Below are 22,983 nucleotides of genomic sequence, written 5' to 3' on the forward strand. Positions count from 1 at the left end.
GGCAAAGCTCCTGAAGCCTGGTGATAGGATGTGTTGGGTCTAATGGCACGAAGGTGGCGCCGGCCTTCATCACAGCCAGCATGGCCACCGTCGTCCACCGCGACTTTTCGAAACAAAGGGGAACGTAAGTAGCTGGTGTGACCCCTCGGACGACTATATACGCAGCCAATTGTGTGCTCTGAATTTCCAGCTGAGCATAGCTGAAAGACCCATCGAATCCACAAACAGCTGGAGCACTCGGCTGACGCAGGGCAACTTGAGTGACTGCCTGATGCACACAGTGGAACTCTGGCTCGTGCAGTGCAGTGTTCCAGCGCAGCAACCGTTCATGGTCATTGACGCTTAGAAGATGTAAGTCGCCGACCTTTGTACGGGGATTGCGAAGAATAGACGAAATCGCCTCTGAAAAGTAATCTGCTAATTGTGTGGCCAAGATGGTTGAGACTCGAGAGGGGCGATATGACATAGATACTCGGACACCTCCATGTTGGTCTATCAAAGCATAGAGCATAATGTCTTGCTGTTGATTTTGTCTCGGATTAGTAAGAGTCCTGACTAGCCACATGTGGGGATGCGTAAATGAACTAGTTTACTGCAGTTCTGATGTCTGCGAATAATACGGCAACACGAACTAGGGAAGAAATTACTCACCGAAGTTGGATCAAGCCCACCGACTGGCTCGAACGTGAGGGAGGATTCACATGGCTCTGATCCATTGTCAGGAAGGGCATACTGGACATTGATGGCCGTGGAGGCCAGCTCTTGCACCGTGACACCTGCTGCTCGTGCGATCTCCGATAACGGGAAGGTTTGGAAGGATAGGATGTGACCATAGTTTTCTTGCAGAGAAAGAGCAGCCTGATCAAGCGATAAATGCGGTGCCAGACGCACTCGACATACTGCCATGTTGGCTATCTGGCCAACCGTGTACTGAATGTTTTTTACTGGGACATGGCGGCCTTCGGTCAGAACCCCAAAACAAACATCATCCGATCCGGAGAAGGCGCCTAGGGCCATGGCCCAAGCGAAATAGAGGAGGTTTGATGCCGTCCAGTCTGTCCGTCGACAGAATGTGTTAATATCCATCCCACTGCAGGCCAAAGGAACCTCCAGCCGCTCCAAAGGCTTGGTAGGTTTGTCATCTGCCGTCCAAGGATATGGAAGGGAGAGGGGCTGCATCCCCGTCAGGTACGAGCTCCAGTACGCACGCGCGGGCTCTTGCGGCTGCTTATGGACGAAATGAAGATAATCATGATACGCATCCTGCGCGCCGTGGGAGAGATCTTGACCGTCATAAAGGGATTTTAAGTCCTGCACTAATAATGAGACGGACGTCGCATCGATAATGGCATGGTTAATGTCCAGCCGGCAGAACACAGATCCATTCGCCGAGTGGCAAATGGTGAATTGGTGTGGGATATCACTGTCTCGTCGGACGTCCTCAGTTAGGCAGATAGGCAAACCCTTGCTGTCGATTGGCGACTCAGGAAGAATGTAGACAGGTGCATCGATGTGACGGAATAAACGGAGCTGGAAACCATCACCTTCTAGCTTTGCATCGTTTTTAAATACAGCTCTTAATGCGCCATGTCGGGCGACAACCTGTTGCCATGCTCCTACCAGACGATCAAGGTCGACCGGTGCATTGCCACTCCCTCGAACCTTCCAAATGAAATAGGGAGCATAGCTGAGAGGGTCTTGCATTTGAGTCAGCAATATACCGCATTGGACAGGCGTGCAAGGTAAGAGCTCCTCGGCCTTGTCAGTCGAAGATGTTTCGACACCGGCACCAACATTTCCCCCTTGACGGTCCTGTTCGGCCGCTTGGTGCCCAGTGGCCTGAGGTACAGGTATGAATTGAGCAAATTTCTCCACGATACGCCGGATAGACTTCCACTGGAAGAGGTCCGCCACGGCGTGTTCAATGCCCGCTGCACGGGCTTGACTTGTGGCCTGCATGGCAGATATGGAATCCCCGCCTAATCGGAAGAAGCTGTCTTCTGCCCCGATATTCTCGGGCGAAATCCCAAGAGCTTGTGCCCAGATCGACTGCAGGAGCCGTTCCACGTCGGATGACATGGCCTTATGCCTTCCTGGAGCGGTACCGGTGCTACCCTGTTCCAGCTGTTGGCGTGTCATTGATGAAGCTGCCTGTCTCAGTCCGCGACGGTCGACTTTGCCGCCAACCGTACGAGGCATTTGCCGCAAGGGGACAAAGATACTGGGCACCATATAATCTGGGAGGCACTCTGCCAGTTTGGATTCAGTCGCCTTGACGTGGTCAGGAAAGCTGGGGATAGCAACAATGTCAAGTCGCTGTTCACCAAGCTCGGGAGGCTTTTCGGTGTCCTGCCCTTCCCCTCCAACGGAGAGAAAGGCAACTAAACAGGGGGCTCCCCGGCCATCAATGGGGGTTAAAATTTCAGCAACAACGTCAGTCAGTATCCCTGGGAAAGATCGCTGAATTTGCTCCTCAATTTCCTGAAGCTCCAAGCGCTGACCTCGTAGTTTTGCTTGTGTATCCTTCCGTCCATGGTACACCAGCGAGCCGTCATCCTCGTAGCAGACCAGATCACCAGTGCGGTACATCTTAGGTTGGCTCATATTGCTCTCTAGCCCAAAGCCCTCTAACCATGCTGGTCCCCTGATGAACGCGGCGGCTGTTTGATCTGGGTCATTCAGGTAACCCCGACCAAGGAGAGGGCCCTGCAAAACTAGCTCGCCTACAGCACCGATTGGAGCCAGTTGATAAGGGTTCCGTGGATCAGTGATCCATCCAACGCTAGCCACGGAATGACCGATACTGGCTGGCGTGGTCCCAAGGGTGCAATTTGATTGCATACTTGACAAGATGGTGCATTCAGCAGGCCCGTAGAGATTCATCAGGCGCACCTTCCCCATCCACTTGACAAAGTCATCGCGCCGAGCGGCTTCTCCGACAAGCATTAAGGTACGCACAGAGCCTAAGGCATTCTGTGGTAACGCACGCGCTAGCGACGGCGTCAGCAACGCATGTGAGGGCCGAAGGTCTTGTACAGCTTCGGCGAATCGCTCTTTGCGACCTGCCTCTGATGGAACACAGACACAAGCACCTGCGATGAGTGTGCTAAGCGTTTCCAAGATACTAACATCAAAAGCATATGACCCAAAGTGAAGAATTCGGGCATCAGGAGCGATTCTTGCCCGCCGCGCGTATTCTTGAGTCATTGTGACAAACGGTCCATGATTGATAATGATGCCTTTCGGCTTACCAGTTGAGCCGGATGTAAAGACACAATACAGGGCGTCGTTCGGACTCGGACACCACGCAGGGCTATCAGTTGAGATGTTTGGAGAACTGTCTGCCAGTCTCTCATCAACCACCATGGTATCCGCGACCAGTGCTTGTGCCTCTTTCGCGTTTTGGTCCGTGGTCAATATAATTGAGGAGTCTATGTCATTGCAAATAAGGCGGAGGCGGGCGAAAGCGTATGACGGTTCTAGCAAGACAAAGGCTGCTCCTGCTTTGATGATACCTAGCATAGCGACCATTACCCAACGGGACCGGTCCATAAGTATGGGAATTATGCTCTTTGGATGGATATTACGACGTTGTAAAAGGCTGGCGACCTTATTGGACCATCTGTCAAGATCACTATATGTGAAGCTGCCGTCCCAACCACAAACTGCTGGAGCAAGTGGCTGCCGTGAGCACTGCTGTTGTATGGCCCCAGGCACCGTTTCGCGCACCATGTCTGGAATTGTGCCATTCCAGATCTTCAATTGCTGCATACTAGACGGATTGAGTTCCGCAAGAATGTCGCGTACTGGCGACTGCGGCAGTCGGTGAACATTCTGCAGGATATGGCTGAACTGACTCATGATATGTCCCATCTTCCAACGGGAGATAACCTGATCATCGAACGTAGCTGTAACTGTGATAGAATCTGGGTTCAATACACAGTTGAGCACAACAGCGTATGATGCAAAGGCCCCATCTCTGGCTTTGACGCCCATGGAGTTAAACAGGTTCTTATAAGCCGGGGTGTCATTCAACTCCTCCGCTGGTTCAACATTTAGTAACGTTTGGAAGGAGCAGGCACGCACTGCTTCTGGCCCCAACTTCGCGATCTGCTGCAAGCCAACATGCTCAAAAGGAGTGAGGTTAGCAGTTCGAGTCTGGAGACCTTTTAGTGCCTTGCTAATGTTCTCGTTCGTATCGATGTTAACCCGTAGGGGGAATGCACATATTGTCGGGCCACTTATCGCTTCAACACCAGGAACAGGAGCTGTTCGCCCTGAGGAAACAACACCATAAACAATCTCCGACTTGCTCTGGTACTGTGCCTGCACTAATGCCCACGCGAGCCGAACAGCAGCGGTGCGTGTGACGCTAATCTCTTCAACTAACTCAATTGGTATGGAATGCTCAACCTGGCTTGTTGCCTTGGCTCGATACGATATTGAGGGAACCACGGGGAATGGCTCAACATCCAAACCGTTGAATTCGGTCCGCCAATGGTCTAGCGAACGCTCAACTTGCGAGCAGGTGTATTCAATGAAGTGTTGAAAAGGAACCGGGTCACTTGAGAGGTACTCATCAGAAACATAGGCCTTGTGAGCGCAGTGGAGGAACTGTGGCAGTGCCCACGCATCGTACACCGCATGATGCATTGTGAGAGTCATCTTGCAAGTAGCCCCTATACTGATCCTTACATGGAACAACGGAATGCCGAATATTCCATCATCGCGGCCACCTATGGGATCGAGTCCACCCAGAGCAAAGTCTTCTGCCTTCACCATCTGTGATTCGGTCCATCCTAATTCCTGGTTGCGGAGGACAACTTGCCAGCAAGCAAGATCCGTGGTCTGGATGAGACGAGTGCGAAGAATGGGATGATGAGTGACCACCCTCTGCCAAGCATAGCGTAAACGTATGATATTGATGTCTGGGGGAAGACTGTATTCGTGGTGGGCGACGTATGCTCCCGCTCGCTCAGCTGTCAGGGCCGCCATCCCGGCCTGCATGGCCGTGCAGGGGTAGATGTCTTCTATATCGTCCTGATCAACGCTGCATTGTATCATGGCCTGCTTCTGTATTTCTGCCTCCCGCCCGTATGGAATGAGCGAAAATGGGGCCACAGGGGGCCTGGTTTGTTCGTATTCATGCGCCTCCTCGCTATGGCCGGTGACAGAACTAGCTAACTCGCGAAGCTGAGAATGCGCAAATACATCTGCCACTGCAACATGAAGACCGCGTGTGCGAGCTGCAGATACTAGCTTCATTGCCGTTATTGAGTCACCTCCTAGGGAGAAGAAGTCATCTTCGGGTCCAATAGCTCCCTCACGGCAATGCAGTAACTGGGACCACAGCTCCCTCAGTGCTTGCTCCTCTGCACTAAGGTCCGTTGCTTTGTAATCTTTCGTATCGCTATTGCATCCATCCCGCTGTTTCTGCATCAAACTCACGCCCATTTTCCGTATGCGGGACCTGTCTACCTTTCCGCTTGGTAGTTGTGGCACCTCTTGGAGGCGGAATAAAAATGACGGACGCATGAAGGGAGGTACAGCTCTTAGTAAATGGCTCTCCGCGATCGACACGGCGGATGCGAACTCGTTTTCATCTTGGGTAGGTTGTGAGACTGCTGCAATCAAGTACGTCTGATCGGCATCATTACTCGCCACGATGTCGGCGAAGACATCCGGCGTGCCAGGAAAGCAATGTCGTACATGATATTCGACTTCTGCTAGCTCAATCCGCTGTCCACGTAGCTTTACTTGACGATCCTTGCGTCCCATATATATTAGTGTTCTATCAGTGAGCATTCTGACAAGGTCTCCGGTCTTATAAAGGGTTCCGCCCTGTGAGCAGGATATGTGCTGTAGCCAGGGAATGTCATGAAGGAAGGTGACAGCCGTAAGCTCCGGCCGACCTATATACCCCTGGCCCACGATGGGCCCCTCAATGAGCAGTTCCCCTACGGCGCCGACAGGGACCAGCCGTTCAGAATCATATCGGTCGGTTACCCAAGCTCGTGCACCGGTGGGACGGCCTATGTTGGTTGGTTCACTCATTAAGACCGTTGTGGAATTCTGTACAGTTGCAATAACAGAACATTCAGAAGGTCCGTAGGCGCTCATCAACTTCACATATGGCGACCACTTTTGCATGTCAGAGGGCGACAGACTTTCACCACCTAGAACAAGTGTCTTTAGAGATGCCGCCTTCTCGGGGTCAAGGGTTCGTGCTACGGAGGGGGTAAGCAATGCCCAGTCGACCTGGGTTTCCTGGATGAAGTCTGACAGTCTCTCTTGCCGGTCCTTGTCGGAGGGTATACAGATGCAACCACCCACCATGAGGGTGGTAAGTATCTCCATCACTGACGCATCGAAGGCAAATGACGCGAACTGAAGCACTCGAGAGCCCTCAGCTAGACCGAGAGCTTTACTGTGTGCTTTTGATCCCGTGACATACGATTCGTGCCCAACGACGCTCGCTTTCGGCTTTCCTGAGGAGCCAGAAGTAAAGACTGCATACGCCGCCGTAGCCGGGCACACGCGCTCCACGGCTGAGGGTATACGATGCCTTCTTGCATCGCCCTCGCTGCCAAGCTGTTCAAGCACAATCACAGCATCTGCAATCGTCCCTGCTAGGGGTGCGAGCCTTGTACAAGTGAGAATGAGTTGGCTGTGGATGTCATTCTTCATTATATCTCGCAGCCGCTCCATGGGGTGACACGGATCCAATAACACGAATGCACCACCGGCCTTCAGGACTCCTAGCACCCCAACAACTACCCACCGGGACTTATCTGCGTATAACGGCACAAAGACATTAGGGCCCACTCCATGCTGGGAAAGGCGCTCCGCCAATATGGTTGAAAATTGGTCTAGCTCTGCATAGGTCAAGGATCCATCGGACGCAGTAACTGCAGGCGACGAAGGGTTTTTGATGGCGAACTGTCCTATTTCATCGTGAATGCAGCTTCGCACACTAAGAGGGGCTTGCTTGTTCCAGTCCATTATGCAATCTCGATTCAACTGACTGACCTGGTCAAGCTGACCTAGTTGATCCGAGACTCCAGATACAAGCTGATAGACGATATGCTGGAAGGTGCTAGCGATCAGTTCCGCTTGCAATTCTGTCAACATATAGGACCAATAGCTCAGCTCTGCCTCTATAGTCTTTTCTCTCTCCATGATATTGAGGGTCAACTCGTACTGTCTTCAATGTCAGTAGGTATTTTGACTTCGGGTGCGTCCGAGATAATCTATATTTTGCCAAGCACAAGGGAATATGAAGTACGGGCATAGGTACGCGAGAGACACTACTGAGATCAACTCACCTCCGTTGCATCACACCCACCTCGATTTCTGATCACCGTACTAGGCGATAACGGAGTTGATTTATCGTTTGCCTTCTGCAGCGATAGGGCTGTGTTGAAAAGTGGTCGACCTGTCAAGCCAAGAGAGTGTATAATATCTGGTAATGGGCTATGTCTGTTGTCCAGACCACGCCCATACGCGGCCTGGCTATTCGAAAGTATTGAAGAGATCAATTCTTGCGGATCGAAAGAAAGCCTGGACACAAGAAGATTTATCATTGGGCCTGCAATCTCCTGGGCGTTAGGGAGAGGAATATCTCGGGCCGACACCAAGAAGCCAAAGCATACAATGTCGGACCCTGTATACGCTTGCAGCAGAAGGCCCCAGGCCACCTGGAAAAGATTAGGAATAGTGGTCGCATGGTGTTGACAGAAGTCTCGTAAGCTCTGAGCAGGGTCCAATGTAAAACGCAAGGAGCGAAGTGTTTTCTGATCCGACGGAGGAGAGACACTCAGCCGAGGAAAGAGACATGGTTGAACTCCATCCAGATACCGTAGCCAATATGCCTTTGAGTCTACCTCGGTTTGGCTATTGATATAACCAATATAATCACTGTATGGTGGAGCGACAGGTCTGGGGCTTAGATCGTCATACGCCCGTTGAAGGTCCGTGAGAAAAATTTGTTGCGTGTAACCGTCGACCAGCATATGGTTAATAACCAGCTCACAGCGGACACTATTATCTGGCATGGCGTGGACTTTGAGTCGGTGAGTTGGAGTTAGTCTGTTGTTGCATTTCCCGTGCTGATCAAGAAGCAAAGGAAGCATTTTGTCGTCAGGTGACCATGTTTGCACTTCGCAATCTTCTATATCTGCCTTTGCTGTCTTGAGAACTATTTGTAAGGGCTCGCACCCTCGACTTGGATCGACAAAGAATACAGTCCGAAGGATCGGATGGAGGTTGACCACTTTTTGCCATGCTTGTTTGACCTGAGAAATACTCACTGACGTACAGAGGTCTGTGGATGGATAGAGTGACCATTGGAGTCGCGACCAATATCTTCGGGGATCTCTGGATTGACTCAACCACATGCCAATTTGAGCTGGGGAGCATGGATAAATATCTTCTATCTCTGAAAGATGGACTTGATGGCCGATCTCACTAATCAATTTCTCGAATTCGCCATGGTTGCCTAGCGACAAGAGTGGAAAGTCGGAAGGAGCAAGTTGTCGATGCCCTCGGAGCGCTTTTGGTAGGTCCTCGAATGCCCTCTCACATTCGTGGAACCATTTCTCAAGCCTGGCTTGGTGACGCATGTGTCGATTATACATGAATGAAATGTTGAGTTGGCCATTCATTACCACTGCAGAGACATCGATGAGGGCAAAACGAGGCATATCCTCTGGCATCTCAATGATCCCATGGTCAGGGATTGCAGCAAGCTCCAGAAGTGCATCTCGACGCTCCAGTTGCTGGAACAATCCTGTGTAATTAAACAGGATCTCCATTGGCGACTGTCCCTGATGGTAGTGGCGGCCTTGGGGGTGCAGAAAGCGCGAGGAAAAATATGTCCATCCATTCGCTGGAATTGCACGACGTGCCTCTTTGGCTCGCAGCACAAATGTGGACATGTCTTCCTCCTTGCTCACCGGGGCCCATACAGGAGCCAAAGTCGTGAACCAACCGACTGTGCGGGATAGGTCGATGTGTAAATCCCACGGCTCACGACCATGGCCTTCTGTAAATATAGTGGGAGGTTGTCGATCATGGAATACTTGGAGAAATGAGTACAACAGGGCAGCGTGAATCAACTCGACTGGGCGAGTGCGAAAGGCATTGTTAGCATGACCCAAAATTGCCTGTGTCACCTGTTCTGAGACAGCGACGGAATACTGCTTTGCCTCTGCCCAAATATTCCTGTCTACCAACGTCTGTCCACCCCAATAAGACAGTGGTGCTGGAGGGACCTCACCCGGCAATGCTTTTCGCGGCTCAAGAAATTCGGCAACATACTCTTCCTGTAGATGGCACCATTGCTGAAAGGACAGAGGGGCCAGACCTGCTAAGGTACCTGTGGCTAAGAAGTCTTCCAGATCTTGTAGGAGGACGCGCCAAGACACAAGGTCTATCACAAGATGATGTGCCATCAGCGATATGTACTGGTCGCCTGTTGCAGTTGTTATGATATCAACAACAAGTAATATTCCAGTCCTGATGTCTAGCAAGCCTTGACTGTCCACTAATATCTCATGGATTCTAGTGTCAAGGCGCTGTAAGGTATGTTCTCGAATGACAAAACAGTCTGGACCATATTTACGTATCCTTTGCACCCAAGGTCCAGTAGGTGGGCGGTGGAACTGAGCCCGCAACATAGAATGTCGACGTACAATTGCCTCCATTGCCTTCCAGATACGAGCGTTGTCCTGACGCCTCGAAAGGCGGAGTAGGAATTGTTGGGTAAACCGATTATGCCCATTTGGGCATAACTCAAAGAACAATTGCTGGATGGGGGAGAGCCGAAACCAGGTATCTTCTGGATATTCTTTGGTGACACAAGGATGATAGCTACTGACCGGTTTCATATTGTGTGCCAATTGAGCTATGGTGGGAAATTGAAATATGTCGGCCACACTGACTCGATAGCCAGCAGCTTGGCAGTTGGCCCCAACTTGCATGGCGCTGACGGAATCTCCACCAAGGTTGAAGAAGCTCTCAGTTATACCAACCTCGTTGGCGTTCTTGTTCAGGACCTGCGCCCATATGCTTTGCAGGAGGACTTCCTCGGGGGTGGAAGGAGGCTGTGGCGAGCACGGCGCCACTCGGTAAGATTTCACGGTTTCAGCAGAGAGTGTACCAGCGTGTGTTCGTAGCTGACGACGGTCCAACTTTCCACTGGGTGTTAATGGCATGCGGCGAACGGGAAGAAAGAGGTTGGGGATCATGAAGGATGGCAGCAAACTCGATAATCGGGACTCGGCAACTGTACATGAGTGGCGGAAGATGTCGTTAGGAGCCAGGAAAGCACCACCATCCGGCTCTTGATCATAAGTACCATCTGACGTGGCTGGCCAACAGATAAATGCAGTAAGTGTGTTTACTGGAGGGTGGACATTATCGTGCTGTACTATGTCTACAACAACCTGTGGAGCATCGGTAAAAGCAATGGATTGCAAAAGGTGCTCTATTTCACCTAACTCAATGCGCTGCCCGTGGAGCTTAACTTGGGTGTCTTTGCGCCCTAAACAGCGAAAGCTTCCAGTATTTGTGTTTTGTACCAAGTCACCGGTCTTATACATGCGGCCATGGACTTCACCAAACTGCCCCCTCCACTTCGGGGGATGAATAAAGCTCTGGGCTGTCAGCACAGGGTTGGAAAGATATCCGGGTCCAACAATTGGGCCTTCGATTAACAGCTCGCCTGTACTACCCACTGGCATCAAGATCTGAGGGTCCTCAGGGTGCACGACCCAACCGACGCCGCCCGTAGGCAAGCCAATATTTTTCGGATCATGCTCGGTCAGGGTTGGCTGAACACTAAACACAGCCGAGCATTCTGCTGGACCATATGCGTTTCGCACATGAACAAATGGCTTCCACCGTGCAATGTCGCCATTGAGGACAGCCTCCCCGACAAAAGCAAGGTCCTGAAGTATAGGAAGGTCTGCCGGTGAGAGGATCCGTGCTACAGACGGTGTGAGGCAAACGTTGTTCACAGAATACTTATTGATAGTCTGCGCGAGGCGGCTGCGGCACTCATCAACATCTGGAACGCAGACGCATCCACCCTTAATAAGCGTACTAATATGCTCAATGATACATGAATCGAATCCCGGAGAGGCGAATTGCAGAACACGGGAATGGGATGTAAAATTGTATTGTTCCGCATGGGCTGTAGCACTCGTCGTGTACCCTCCTTGCTCTACCACCACGCCTTTTGGGGCCCCTGTAGAGCCAGAGGTGAACGTAGCGTACATGGGGTTTTGGGCAGAGCATCTCGCTATAGGACCGGTAACATCACAGGTCCGCACCCGCTGAAGAAGCAAATGAGGATCTTCCTCATCGATCACTAGAACCCCAAGGCCGAGTTGTGACGCGAGGCTATGGGTCTGATTCGTGCTGACCACTAATGATGATTTGACAGCCTCACACATCTGGCGAAGCCTGCTTAGCGGATACGATGGATCGAGTAAGGCAAACGCTCCGCCAGCCTTCATGACTGCTATCATCGCAAGTCCCATCCACATTGACTTCTCTAGACAGAGAGGAACGAAAACGCCCGGCGCGACGCCATGTTTCTTGAGTCGAGTCATAAGAGCATGCGAGAGGCGGTTAAGCTGGTCATAAGTGAGATTGCCTCCCCAGCTACAAATCGCAGCCGCTTGAGGTTGCTTCAGAGCCATCTCGTGAATCAGCTCGGGTACTGTGCTCTTTGCCACTGAGGGAATTGGCAAATTCCAGGCAGAGAGACTTTGTCGATCTTTAGGGCTGAGTGTGTTGATTTCGGACAATTTCAATTTGGGATGCCCCTCCACCTGGCAATATATATGTGCCAGCTGATGCAATATACGATTCGTTTGCTGTGGTTCTAGGATCGCCGGATCAAACGTTGCTTGAATAGTCAAGGGCCGGGACGATGGCCGGCACCGTAGAATCAACGGGTACGTATCATACGTCTCTTGGATCTCCGAGTTATGTTTGAAGATCGAGGGGACAGGATCACTCTTCTCTGGCTCCACAGCGAGCAGCGTGTTGAAGTGACACCCTGCGGCTGGACCAGGCCCAAGGTGCATCATGTACTGAAGCCCGATATGTGCAAACTCCATTGTCGCTGCGTATTGGTACTGAATAGTTTTAAGTGCGTCTGTAATGGTATGCTGTGGCTGAAGCTGAACTCGCACTGGGACGCAGACCAAGGCTGGCCCACTCAGCTCATCAATGCCTTTCATGGGAATGCCTCGACCCGTATCGATTGTTCCGAAAAGAACATCATCTGATCGCGTATACAAAGACTGTAGAATCGCCCAGGCCAGTCGCACCTTAGCGTTTATGGGAAACGCTAGTCTGCGATCATGGCTGTAAGGGAAAGCTTGAGTCAATTCTTCTGACAATACAGGCGTATATCCAGGGACTGGCAGAGATGGGAATGCCTTCATCTCGCTCTGGTGTGCCTTGTTGAACTGCTCCCTCCAGAATTTCGCAGACCTCTCCCTTGATTGTTCGATATACTCGATCAATGGCCGAAAAGGACGGGCTCCCAATACTTGCCCCTGGTACGCGGCATCCACGTCCCGCAGGAGAAGTCTTATGGACCAGTCATCGCAGAGGGCGTGGTGCATTAGTACTGTCAAGACATGTGCTGAGGGGTCCCATATCAGTCTTGTGAGCGGAGAGCCTATCTTCCATATGGTACGTGACTGGTTTGTTGTGTTTTCGTCTGAATTCTCCGCATCGCCAGAACAGACTGTGTCTTGGTCAAAGGCATTATAGCCTTGGCAGACTATCCAAGGAACCGACTCCCGCAGCACCACTTGCATACAGCCGCTGTGTTGCGTGGGAACTATCCGTGTTCGTAGTATTGGGTTCGCTTGGGCTGTCTGATCCCAGGCTGACCTCAAAAGATCAATGTCGATGCTGTGTGACAAGTGATACTTGTACATCACTGTGTATGCTGTGGAGTCTTTAAGCGTGAGCGCCATCATTCCTTCTTGGAGAGGGGTGCATGGGTATATATCTTCAATTTTATCTACCGTGTAATGGCATTGGCTTGCGATTCTTGACACTTGCTCCAGCCATTTTGAAGGGACCGTATCCTTATGTTTCCGGCCATTGGCTGTTGCAAATGCATTCTTCGACAGCTTATTATATTTTCCGGTTTCTGTTCCATTAGTAGGATCTGTGCTGTCAAGTGGTGGTACGGTATGTTTCAGCCTAGGCTCTCGCGCCAGAGGGCAAATGGGATGAGGGTTAGAATCTCCGGAGCCCATTTTCTCACCGTATACAGGCTGTTTGAGTTATGAATGTGGGTGTTTTTCAATCTAACCCTCTCTTTGTTTCTTCTTTCCCTACCTTTTACTTTTCCTGTTATATTGGCTTTTTGGTGGCCTTCCTTTAGTGATGCGTATTTCACAGTTGTTTTCTTGACATGATCTCAAGGTGCTTGTGGAATAGAAGCGCAAAACAGATGACTGAATTAATACAGAGAATTCAATGAAATGGAGAACAATATGAAAGTCGACCGAGCTCGTTCACATTCACAAAAGTATTTAAGCTATTTCCAGACGGTACATACTGTCCTAGCCCTTTTCCTGTACATCTTTATATACGCGCCTCCTTGGAGTCACCTAGGGCAACCCAGTCTGCAGAATACCATACCGCCAAGTCTATACACCCAAGTCGATGAGCTCGAGGACTGGTCTCGAACGATTGAGACCTTCATGCTTGTGCTTACCTCATGACCTAGGATGGAAGTATACAATGTAACCGGCTAGTCGAGAACATAGCAATGGATGTTTTAGCCGCTTGATACGAGATCCAAGATCGAGGATCATGGCTTAATCCAGCCACAATAACACGTCAGGAGACAGCTATTGTGGTTTTGTGTGTTGTTACTGGCTGGAGACATCAGCCGTCGGGAGTGTTCCCTGGTATTGTCCGATCAAGGTTGTTGGGAACCATGGGATGGCAACGCTCCATCCCGAACTCCACGGAGATGCCTATCGCTCTGGGCACCGTCATACTACTTTTCTAGAGCCGGAAACGGAAGGAACACCTATTTATAAAGAGCTCAAATGGTAATGTAACCTCTGCTATGAAGAGCTAGATCGAGGACGGCGGGAAAAGCCGAACATCGGTCTTTGGAACAACCCTAATGTAGAATCTATAGTTCCTAGGTCTAGGCTGGTCGATTGGAACCTCAGGTGATTTACGCTGACAGGTGGAGCTTCTCTTCTTCATTTTTATCCTTATTTCTGAATGACTATCGGTCCTCCTCTGGCTCCTTTCTCTTTCCAACGCCGTTGCTCATGGCATCAGGGAGCTTCCAATACACATCTTTAGCATGGAGTCCTCGTCTTCCTTGCCTGCAAATCATAATGTCGGAGGAGATAACATTGATCGCCCGCAGCAGCCCCAGGGGGATGGTGGTAATCGTTCATCCTCCTTGAAAAGCTACATAGTATGGACCCCGCTATTCCCTTATGAGAAGGGATCCCCCCCTAACAGAATGACTAGAGGATACTTTCGTATGGTGCCAGAGGGGGTGGTCTTGGACCAATGGTGCTCGGCCTGTTGTGTGCGATGGGCTCCGGAGTGGTATGTTGGTCCCAGATACTCCTAGAAGCAATCTGCCACTAACACAGTGTGATAAGGCCTTACCCTTAATGAACGTAGTTTTTGGAAATCTCACCGGCGAATTTAATCGCTATTTCACATCTAGCGATTCCCTCAATGAAGACGCATTCAAAGCTTCCGTGAATAAGAACAGGCAAGCCCAATCCTCTACATCACATGTTGCAATCACTAACTTATCACCACGCAGTCTCTACATTGTATATCTCTTCATTGGGAAGTTTGTCCTTACGTATGTTTCCATGCTCTGCTTCCGTATCATCAGCCTCCGGGCCTCATCAGCGCTACGCCTTGAATATATGGAGGCGCTTTTCGCCCAGCCCGTCCGTAAGCTGGACGAAACGTCCGTTGGGACAGTGACCAATGCTATTACAGGCTTGTCAAATACAATCCAACAGAGCGTATCTGATCGCTTGGCAATCCTGTTCCAGTCTCTCGCTCTATTGGTGGCCGCCTATGCTGTGGCCTTCCGGTATTCGTGGGCATTGACCTTGGTCGTTAGCTCCGCTATACTGTTTGTGCTTGTGGGGCTCAGTATTACTGTTCCCATCATTGTCAAGGCACAGCAAATGGTGGATCGCGCCGACGAGAAGCAAGCCGCCGTTGCAGCGGAGGTCTTCAGTGCGATCCGTACAGTCCTGGCTCTTGGGGCAGAAGTCCCGCTGTCCCACAAATACTCTTCCTGGGTGAAAGAGGCTCGTAAACGTGCTGCTCGAACATGCCCAGTCACTGGAATTCATCTAGCACTGCTTTTCTTCGCTATGTATTCCAGTTATGCCTTGGCCTTTTGGTTTGGGTTGAAGCTATATCGCGAGGGCCATATTGCAAACGTCAACACTGTCATTGTGTATGTGTGCCTTTCTCATGCTGCTCACTACCTAGACTAGTCTGACATGCAGATAGGGTATTTTTCTCCGTGCTATTAGTGGTCACTGTATTGGGAGGGATCGCGTCTCCACTAATGGCAATCACCAAGGCCACAAGTGCCTCTGGCCCGTTTTTCGATGTAATTGATGCAGATCGCGTTTCGACGACAGGGCTCGGAAGCTCGGAAGCTTCCAGTCAGGAGGATATCTTCTTTGACTCAGTTAGCTTTGCGTATCCAACTCGTCCGGATACACAGGTGTTGCGGGACTTTACCGCCCACTTTCAGAGGGGAAATACAACTGCTCTTGTAGGTCCTTCAGGCTCCGGAAAAAGTACCGTCGTAGCTCTCATCGAGCGTTGGTATCAACTTCGGAACACCAGCTTGTCAGAGGAGAGTCCGACGGCGCAGGGCCGAATTCATGTGGGTAAGCATAATATCAACGACCTGGACATAAAATGGTGGAGGTCACAGATCGGCTTAGTCGAGCAAGAGCCTGTTCTGTTCAATGAATCTGTCTATACCAATGTGGCCTTTGGCCTAATAGGAACGCCATGGGAGCACGAGCCGGAGCCCGTGAAGATGGATTTGGTGGTGACAGCATGCCGCGACGCCTTTGCCAACGAGTTTATAGACAGACTACCTCTTGTATATCAATCTCACAATGCCCCACTCTTAAAAGCATTATTACTAACGGGAGACTTAGGGATACGATACTGTGGTGGGTGAGGGTGGCATCACACTGAGTGGAGGACAGCGCCAACGTTTAGCAATCGCACGAAGCATTGTCTCTAACCCATCAATTCTAATCCTGGACGAGGCAACGAGCTCAATCGATATACGAGGTGAGAAAGTCGTTCAGGCGGCCCTAGATCGGGTGTCTAGAGATCGAACAACTATTATGATTGCGCATCGCCTTTCCACCGTCATTCGAGCAGATCATATAATCGTGATCAAGGATGGCTCTAAATCAGAGGAGGGTACGCATCAGACATTGATGGATCGTCGTGGAGTGTACTACAGCCTCGTACATGCGCAGCAACTGGAGGTTGTGTCGATGGATGCTACTACAGCAATCGAACAGCTGTCCCATAGTCTCCCTGAGGAGACCAAACTTGAAGCTTACGCCGCTGACGGTTACGAAGTTACTGACAGCGAGGAGGTCGTCAGGAAAAAGGGAGAACGAGGTGCAATCCGTACGCTGTGGCATATCATACGCGAGCAAAAGACACACTGGCCCATATTTGCTCTGACCGTTATCGGAACAATGGGTGCTGGCTGTAAGAGACCCTTTGTCAACACCCTTCTCCCCAGGTCTATAACTATCGATATAGTAACTAACATATAATTTATTTCTATAGCTGCCTTTGCGTTTCAGAGCTGGCTTTTTGCAAAGCTCGTTCAGGTGTTTCAATTCACCGGCAACAAGTTGGCTGAGGCAGCGAACTTTTGGTCCCTGATGTTTTTTATTCTGGCCCTCGCGATGGGCCTATTCTACTTCGATGTAGGCTATGCTTCCACATCTTTTTCAATGGTACGTGACAGTTGAAACTCTCAGAAGTAGGGTTAACATGACATAAATAGCATATTGCGGCAAACTACCGTCAAGACTACTTTCAGAGCATCCTACACAAGCCCGTATCATATTATGACCAGGAAGAAAATTCCTCCGGTACCCTCATGGCCAGGCTATCAACAGACCCAAAACAGCTACAAGAGTTGTTTGGCGTCAATGGGGTTTTCCCACTTATCTCGATTTTCAGTCTCGTGGGATGCGTTGCTATCTCATTCAGCTTCGGCTGGAAATTAGCTGCAGTAGCTTTCTTTGCTGCCTTGCCCTTCATCTTGCTAGCCTCGTATTTTCGTATTCAATATGAAGTACAATTTGAGGGCATGAATGCAGAGGTTTACGCCGAAAGCTCTAAGTTCGCCACGGAGGCCATTCGTGCCTTTCGAACTGTTACTGCACTCACGATGGAAGACACCATCCTGCAGCGATACTCTAATCTGTTGTGTCAACAGAGGGTCCGGGCTATTCGCAAGGCTTGGCTTGCCACGGTCGTGGTTGCGTTCTCTGATAGCATAGATCTGTGCGCTATGGCGCTTACTTTCTGGTCCGTAACACTGCCTCCTCCTTCCCCTTCTTAGCTAACGCAGGCAACCCGGCTTCAGGTATGGTGGTCAGCTTCTTGCCTCTCGTGAATATGATCCAGTGGCGTTCTTCGTTGTTTACATTGCTATTATCCAAGGCGGGCAGTCAGCAGGTCAGTTTCTTAGCTTCGGTCCTAATATGGCACAGACGACCGCATCTGCAAGACGCATATTAGAGACCAGATCTGCCTTCAATGAGCGGGACAATGATCGGACCCACTTTGAACAATTGACAGCTGGTATCACGCCCTTCCACCAGGCTGATGTGTGCTGCCGAGATCTGACCTTCCAGTATCCATCTCGGGGTGGACCTGTCTTTACCGGCATGAACTTCAGCATCCGCAGTGGCCAGTACGTTGCAATTGTTGGCCCATCAGGCTGTGGTAAATCAACCATCGTCTCTCTCTTGGAGCGATTTTACGACCCTACCAAGGGTAGCATAGAATTTGCAGGCCGAGATATCCGATTTTACCCACTCGCTTCCTATCGTCGAGCATTATCTCTCGTCTCTCAAGAGCCCAAGCTCTTCGAAGGGACTATTCGGGAAAACCTTCTCTTGGGCCTCGAACCGGGGGACGATGGAGAGCTTGAACCATCGAGAGAAGCCCGGATGATAGAAGCGTGCAAAGATGCTGAACTTCATGACTTTACTACATCTCTTCCCGAAGGCTACTCCACCTCACTGGGAATTAATGCGCAATTATCCCTCAGTGGTGGTCAAAAACAGCGGCTATGTATTGCGCGTGCTCTGATACGTAGACCGCGGCTACTCCTTCTGGACGAAGCAACGTCAAGTCTCGATTCGCAGTCTGAGAGGCTTATACAAAAGGCCCTAGAGCGATTGGCGGCGAGGAAAACGATGACGATCATTGCAGTTGCTCATCGACTGGCCACTATCCAGAAGGCGGACTTGATACTTGTCTGCGGGGAAGGAGAGCCTGGCAGGGGTTCAGTTATTATTGAACGCGGTACTCATACTGAACTATTACAGAGACAGGGCGTATATTGGCAGATGGTAAGTTCCTGGTCAAGATATATCTATTGAGCCTTCTGTTTCGTGACATACACTGACATTTATCCTTCTCCAGTGCCAGGTTCAATCCCTGGATAGCCATACGTATTGATCTCACTACACATGGGGCGAACGCAACACCCCGACAGCGGATGACTCTCAGCTTTCAGAAAGTACTCTTGCAGAAGTGCCTATTGCGACTGTCGTGAAATGACTCAACTCTGAGTAGACATGCAGAGCTATATTCAATGTTAGTAAGGCTTGGAAAAGCGTGGATAAGTTATAATACATTACTAAAATAAATTCTTTGCACAAGAAAGGCTAAGCTTGATAAGCTTGTTAAGCTCTAAAGAGCATACATATATTTATGATTATAGATTTTGATCATAGGAAACTTCACCAAAGGTAGAGCATCTGTAAAAGTAGATGGCCTTCTAGCGTTCCTACGGAGTACAGCTACATTATCTGTAAAGCGTAGTGCGAAAACTCAAGCTCCAAATAGTAGTAAACTTTTCTTATGAATAGTGAAGTTCCTAGATTCTCAAGATACCCCAAAGCTCCATATCCTTCTGAACGCTTTCGCAGAACTACTCACTAGGCCTGTCTGGCGGATATTCGGACTGGGCTTCCTATAACTGACATTCCTCCTTTTATTCTCCATTGTGATATGCTTCAGGAGCTCCGATGCTACTATGACCAAGATCTACAATAATATTCGCCTCCCTATTCTAGTTGCTCGTTCCCTTCCAACTTCTAGCCAATATTGTTCCACCAATGATGTTGGAACTATCTCAGGTTATCATGTTTAGGCTATATACAGTGGTTCGGCAGTGGCTAACCCGACCCCGAGATCGGCATTTTTCCACGCTTCAAGAAGAAGAAAGTTTGAACTATCCTTGGTCTTCCCCGCAGGAGGACGAGTTCGGGGGACAGTTCCATGGTCCCCAGATTATTGAAATGTGCAATGACATACAGAAGCAACTTCGCCAAGGTGTTGTCCGATGCCACCACTGCAGGGAGCCTCAGTAAACTCGAAATATGCTATCCCATCCTATCATTCTGGGAGCTCTCACCCTGGTTGCTACGACTGTTCATGCAGTTGTGGCGGAGAAACCAGCGATCAATCGCCAAAATGTCGTCCGTCGGTATAACCCCATACGTACGAACTTGTCAACAACAACTCCCATGCAGGTCGGCAACGGCAATTTCGCCTTCGGAGCCGACATCACCGGCTTGCAGACATTGCTTCCTTTCAACATACTTTCTTCATGGTGTTGGTGCAACGACTCTCTACCAACAACCGCTAACCAGACAGAGCCATCAGACTTCACTGGCATGGACTGGTTGACACATGACCGCCTTGTGAACTATGATATACAGAACCCGGCCGAAGCAGAGATTTCCCAGTGGCTAGTTGCCAATCCACATCGGGCCAATCTTGGCCGGGTAGGGTTCCTCTATAAGGGAAACAATATCTCTAGTGACGATATCACTGGAATAAGGCAGAGTCTTGATCTGTATAGCGGCATTTTGACATCGGAGTTTACCCTGCATGGACAAATTGTTTCTGTTACGACAATTGGAGATCCCTCTTCTGATATCATTGCTGTTGATGTGCAATCCTCGCTGTTGGTGGATGGCTCCTTGAGTGTGTTCTTTGACTACCCATTGACCACAGGACTGAACAAGTTTGAGGCTCCATTTGTAGGTAACTGGACTGCAGTATCGGAGCATACTACTGCCTTGAATATTATTACAGAAAATGAAGCTGCGATCGGACACTCACTGGGGGGCACGACATACTATAACACCATCGAGTGGGAACAGACAGGCCAGATAACAGGCCCTTTTCATGGGACACACCGATATCTACTCCAACCTACTGGAAAGACGAATCGATTCACAGTCAGTACCGAGTTTTCTGCATCCTCAAGAACGAGTATAAAGCCGTTCGCCGCTGTCAAAGAAGCCTCCATTCACTGGTGGGCTCAACACTGGGAATCTGGCGCATTTGTAGACCTAACGGAATCAGGCTCTTCAGACGCAGAGGAACTGCAGCGCCGTATTATTCTGTCACAGTACCTGCTCGCCGTGAACAGTGCCGGTAAGGATCCTCCCCAAGAATCTGGTCTCCAAAACAATGGCTGGTACGGCAAATTCCACCTTGAGATGGTATTCTGGCATCTGGGCCACTGGGCGCGGTGGAATAAATGGGATATGTTAGATCGCAGTCTTGGTGTATATTCCCGGTTTCTACCCTCGTCTATCGAGCGTGCAAAAAGGCAAGGATACGCTGGTGCGCGACTGGGGAAAATGAGTGATCCATCCGGGGCATCGGCTCCTGGATCACAAAATGCCTTACTTATCTGGCAGCAACCACACCCGATGTATTTTGCTGAGCTGGAGTATCGCTCGTCACCGAACGTCGAAACTCTGAAAAAATGGGATTATATCCTGGACGAGCTCGCGACGTGGATGGTTTCTTATGCGTGGTGGAACGTGTCTACTCAAGTATATGACCTTGGTCCACCGATGTATCCATCATCGGAGAATACGAGTCCCAATTCAACATACAACCCGACCTTCGAACTGGCCTATTGGAGGTTTGGTCTCAAGATTGCCTCGGACTGGAAAACTCGACAGGGAATCTTGGTTCCTGAATCTTGGACTCGAGTGCTCAATAATCTTGCACCATTGCCCATAGTTGATGGCGCATACTCCATCTGTGCTGATCTGCCGGATATGTGGAATAAGAGTAGCTACACATCCGACCATCCCAGCCAGATTGCAGTCTATGGGCTTTTACTGCCTACAGAAGGTGTAGATCCATCAACTGTGAACGCTACCATGGATCTAATTGCCCAAACATGGAATTTCACGGCTTCTTATGGATGGGATTTCCCGATGCTAGCCATGACATCGCTTCGTTTGGGCAATGTTGATCAGGCTGTTGAGTATTTACTCCACTCTAACTTTCAGTTCGATGATGTGGGTAATCCTGTGGGGACGGTGGTCCCGACGCCATATTTCCCAGCGTCCTCAGCCTTTCTGCTTGCGGTTGCAATGATGGCTGGTGGGTGGGACGGTGATGAGGGAATACATTTTCCAAAGAGCTGGGGAGCGAAAGTTGAGGGACTTTCGGTGGGGATATGAATTATAAGTGAATATTCGTCATTCAGGACCATACACTTAAGCGTCACAATGATAACTTCATTCTGATCTCAATTAAAACTAAGGACCGCAAAGGTTTATCCATCTCAATAGAGTGTACATCTTCACAAAGGTAGGGTTGACTTCTCTATGCTTTAGCAACTGCACCCACACGCCTTACAATCCCCTTTAGCACAATCGGAATCCCCCACTCCAGGTATACAATCTTCAGCAGTAGTACAAGATGTCCAATCGCCAGTTCCTCCCTTATGGGCTAACCAACACCATTGACCATTGCCTTGACATCGTTGCCAGCACCATCTGTTCTTCGAGCAGCCGTATGGAGATTGAGTCCAGCATTTCTGGGCAGCGAATACGTTGGCTAATTGCTTGGCAGCTGGGGTATCGTTGGCAGCCTCCTCGCCTCGGGGAACAACCCGAGCAAGAATGGTGCTGGGTATAGCAGTAACAAGGAGGAGGCCGATGTTGAGCTTCATTTTTGCTTGTCTATGGCTGTCAGTAAGAAGTAGTGTACTGTTTTGGAGGCGTACATACATAGGCTTAAGGACCAGTCGATAAGAGAAATGGGACGTATGGGTTTGCCTTTCAGGGAGTAAATGTTGCGAAGAGTTGGGGAGTGTTATTGGTTAGTATAAGAGAGAAGGTGCCCTATATATATTCTTCCTAAAGGCCGTCTGCAAGGATTCGCCTTCTTTTTACAGTACATGACAAGCCTTGGCCAGGTGCTAAGCCATCCAACTAAACTGGTTAAGCGTCTGACAACCCAACAAAAGCTAGATATTTTATGATCCGATTGGAAGATCTCGGTTATACCGGACCGGATACATTCTGGATGGTCTTGCCGGTTGCATCACCTGGACACTAGCTTGCGAAGGTACATGCGAGTTGATTTACCGCGGGATATAACGGGTCGGACGACTAAGTGATGAAGCCAACAACAATATTCCAGAAAGAGATAATGCCAATACTTAGCTGAATATTGGGTTTAGCGTGAGCACCATATAGTATCCTGACCAGGCACTAAACTCCGAATGATATAGCTGGCACTTCCTTTCTGGAAACAAATGGGAGTAAACATTTGCCCTGCTGATTTAGGGCTGTATGTATCACAACGGATTATGATTCTACAGAG

General features: G+C 49.9%; 3 protein-coding genes across 3 annotated transcripts; 2 read left to right on the forward strand and 1 right to left on the reverse strand.

Annotated features, from left to right (window-relative positions):
* Positions 1–6,629: 6,629 nt before the first annotated feature.
* On the reverse strand, positions 6,630–13,741 carry AO090102000338 (uncharacterized protein; the record flags this gene model as incomplete). The annotated part of the gene is made up of 3 exons (XM_023236872.1): positions 6,630–6,667; positions 8,468–11,782; positions 13,678–13,741. The coding sequence occupies 3 exons, from the start codon at positions 13,739–13,741 to the stop codon at positions 6,630–6,632; spliced, it is 3,417 nt and encodes a 1,138-aa protein (XP_023091772.1).
* Positions 13,742–14,362: 621 nt separating this feature from the next.
* Positions 14,363–18,792, forward strand: AO090102000337 (ABC transporter ATP-binding protein; the record flags this gene model as incomplete). The annotated part of the gene is made up of 8 exons (XM_023236873.1): positions 14,363–14,479; positions 14,973–15,499; positions 15,556–16,165; positions 16,248–16,797; positions 16,879–17,051; positions 17,102–17,631; positions 17,690–18,683; positions 18,757–18,792. 8 exons carry the CDS (start codon positions 14,363–14,365, stop codon positions 18,790–18,792), a joined length of 3,537 nt encoding a protein of 1,178 aa, XP_023091771.1.
* A 1,020-nt stretch (positions 18,793–19,812) lies between these two features.
* On the forward strand, positions 19,813–22,395 carry AO090102000336 (uncharacterized protein; the record flags this gene model as incomplete). The annotated part of the gene is made up of 7 exons (XM_023236874.1): positions 19,813–19,839; positions 19,872–20,328; positions 20,359–21,821; positions 21,860–21,963; positions 22,146–22,168; positions 22,228–22,349; positions 22,390–22,395. The coding sequence occupies 7 exons, from the start codon at positions 19,813–19,815 to the stop codon at positions 22,393–22,395; spliced, it is 2,202 nt and encodes a 733-aa protein (XP_023091770.1).
* Positions 22,396–22,983: the final 588 nt, after the last annotated feature.

This window comes from Aspergillus oryzae, chromosome 4 (genome assembly GCF_000184455.2).
Source record: "Aspergillus oryzae RIB40 DNA, chromosome 4".
In the NCBI taxonomy this organism is placed as follows: Eukaryota; Fungi; Ascomycota; class Eurotiomycetes; order Eurotiales; family Aspergillaceae; genus Aspergillus; species Aspergillus oryzae.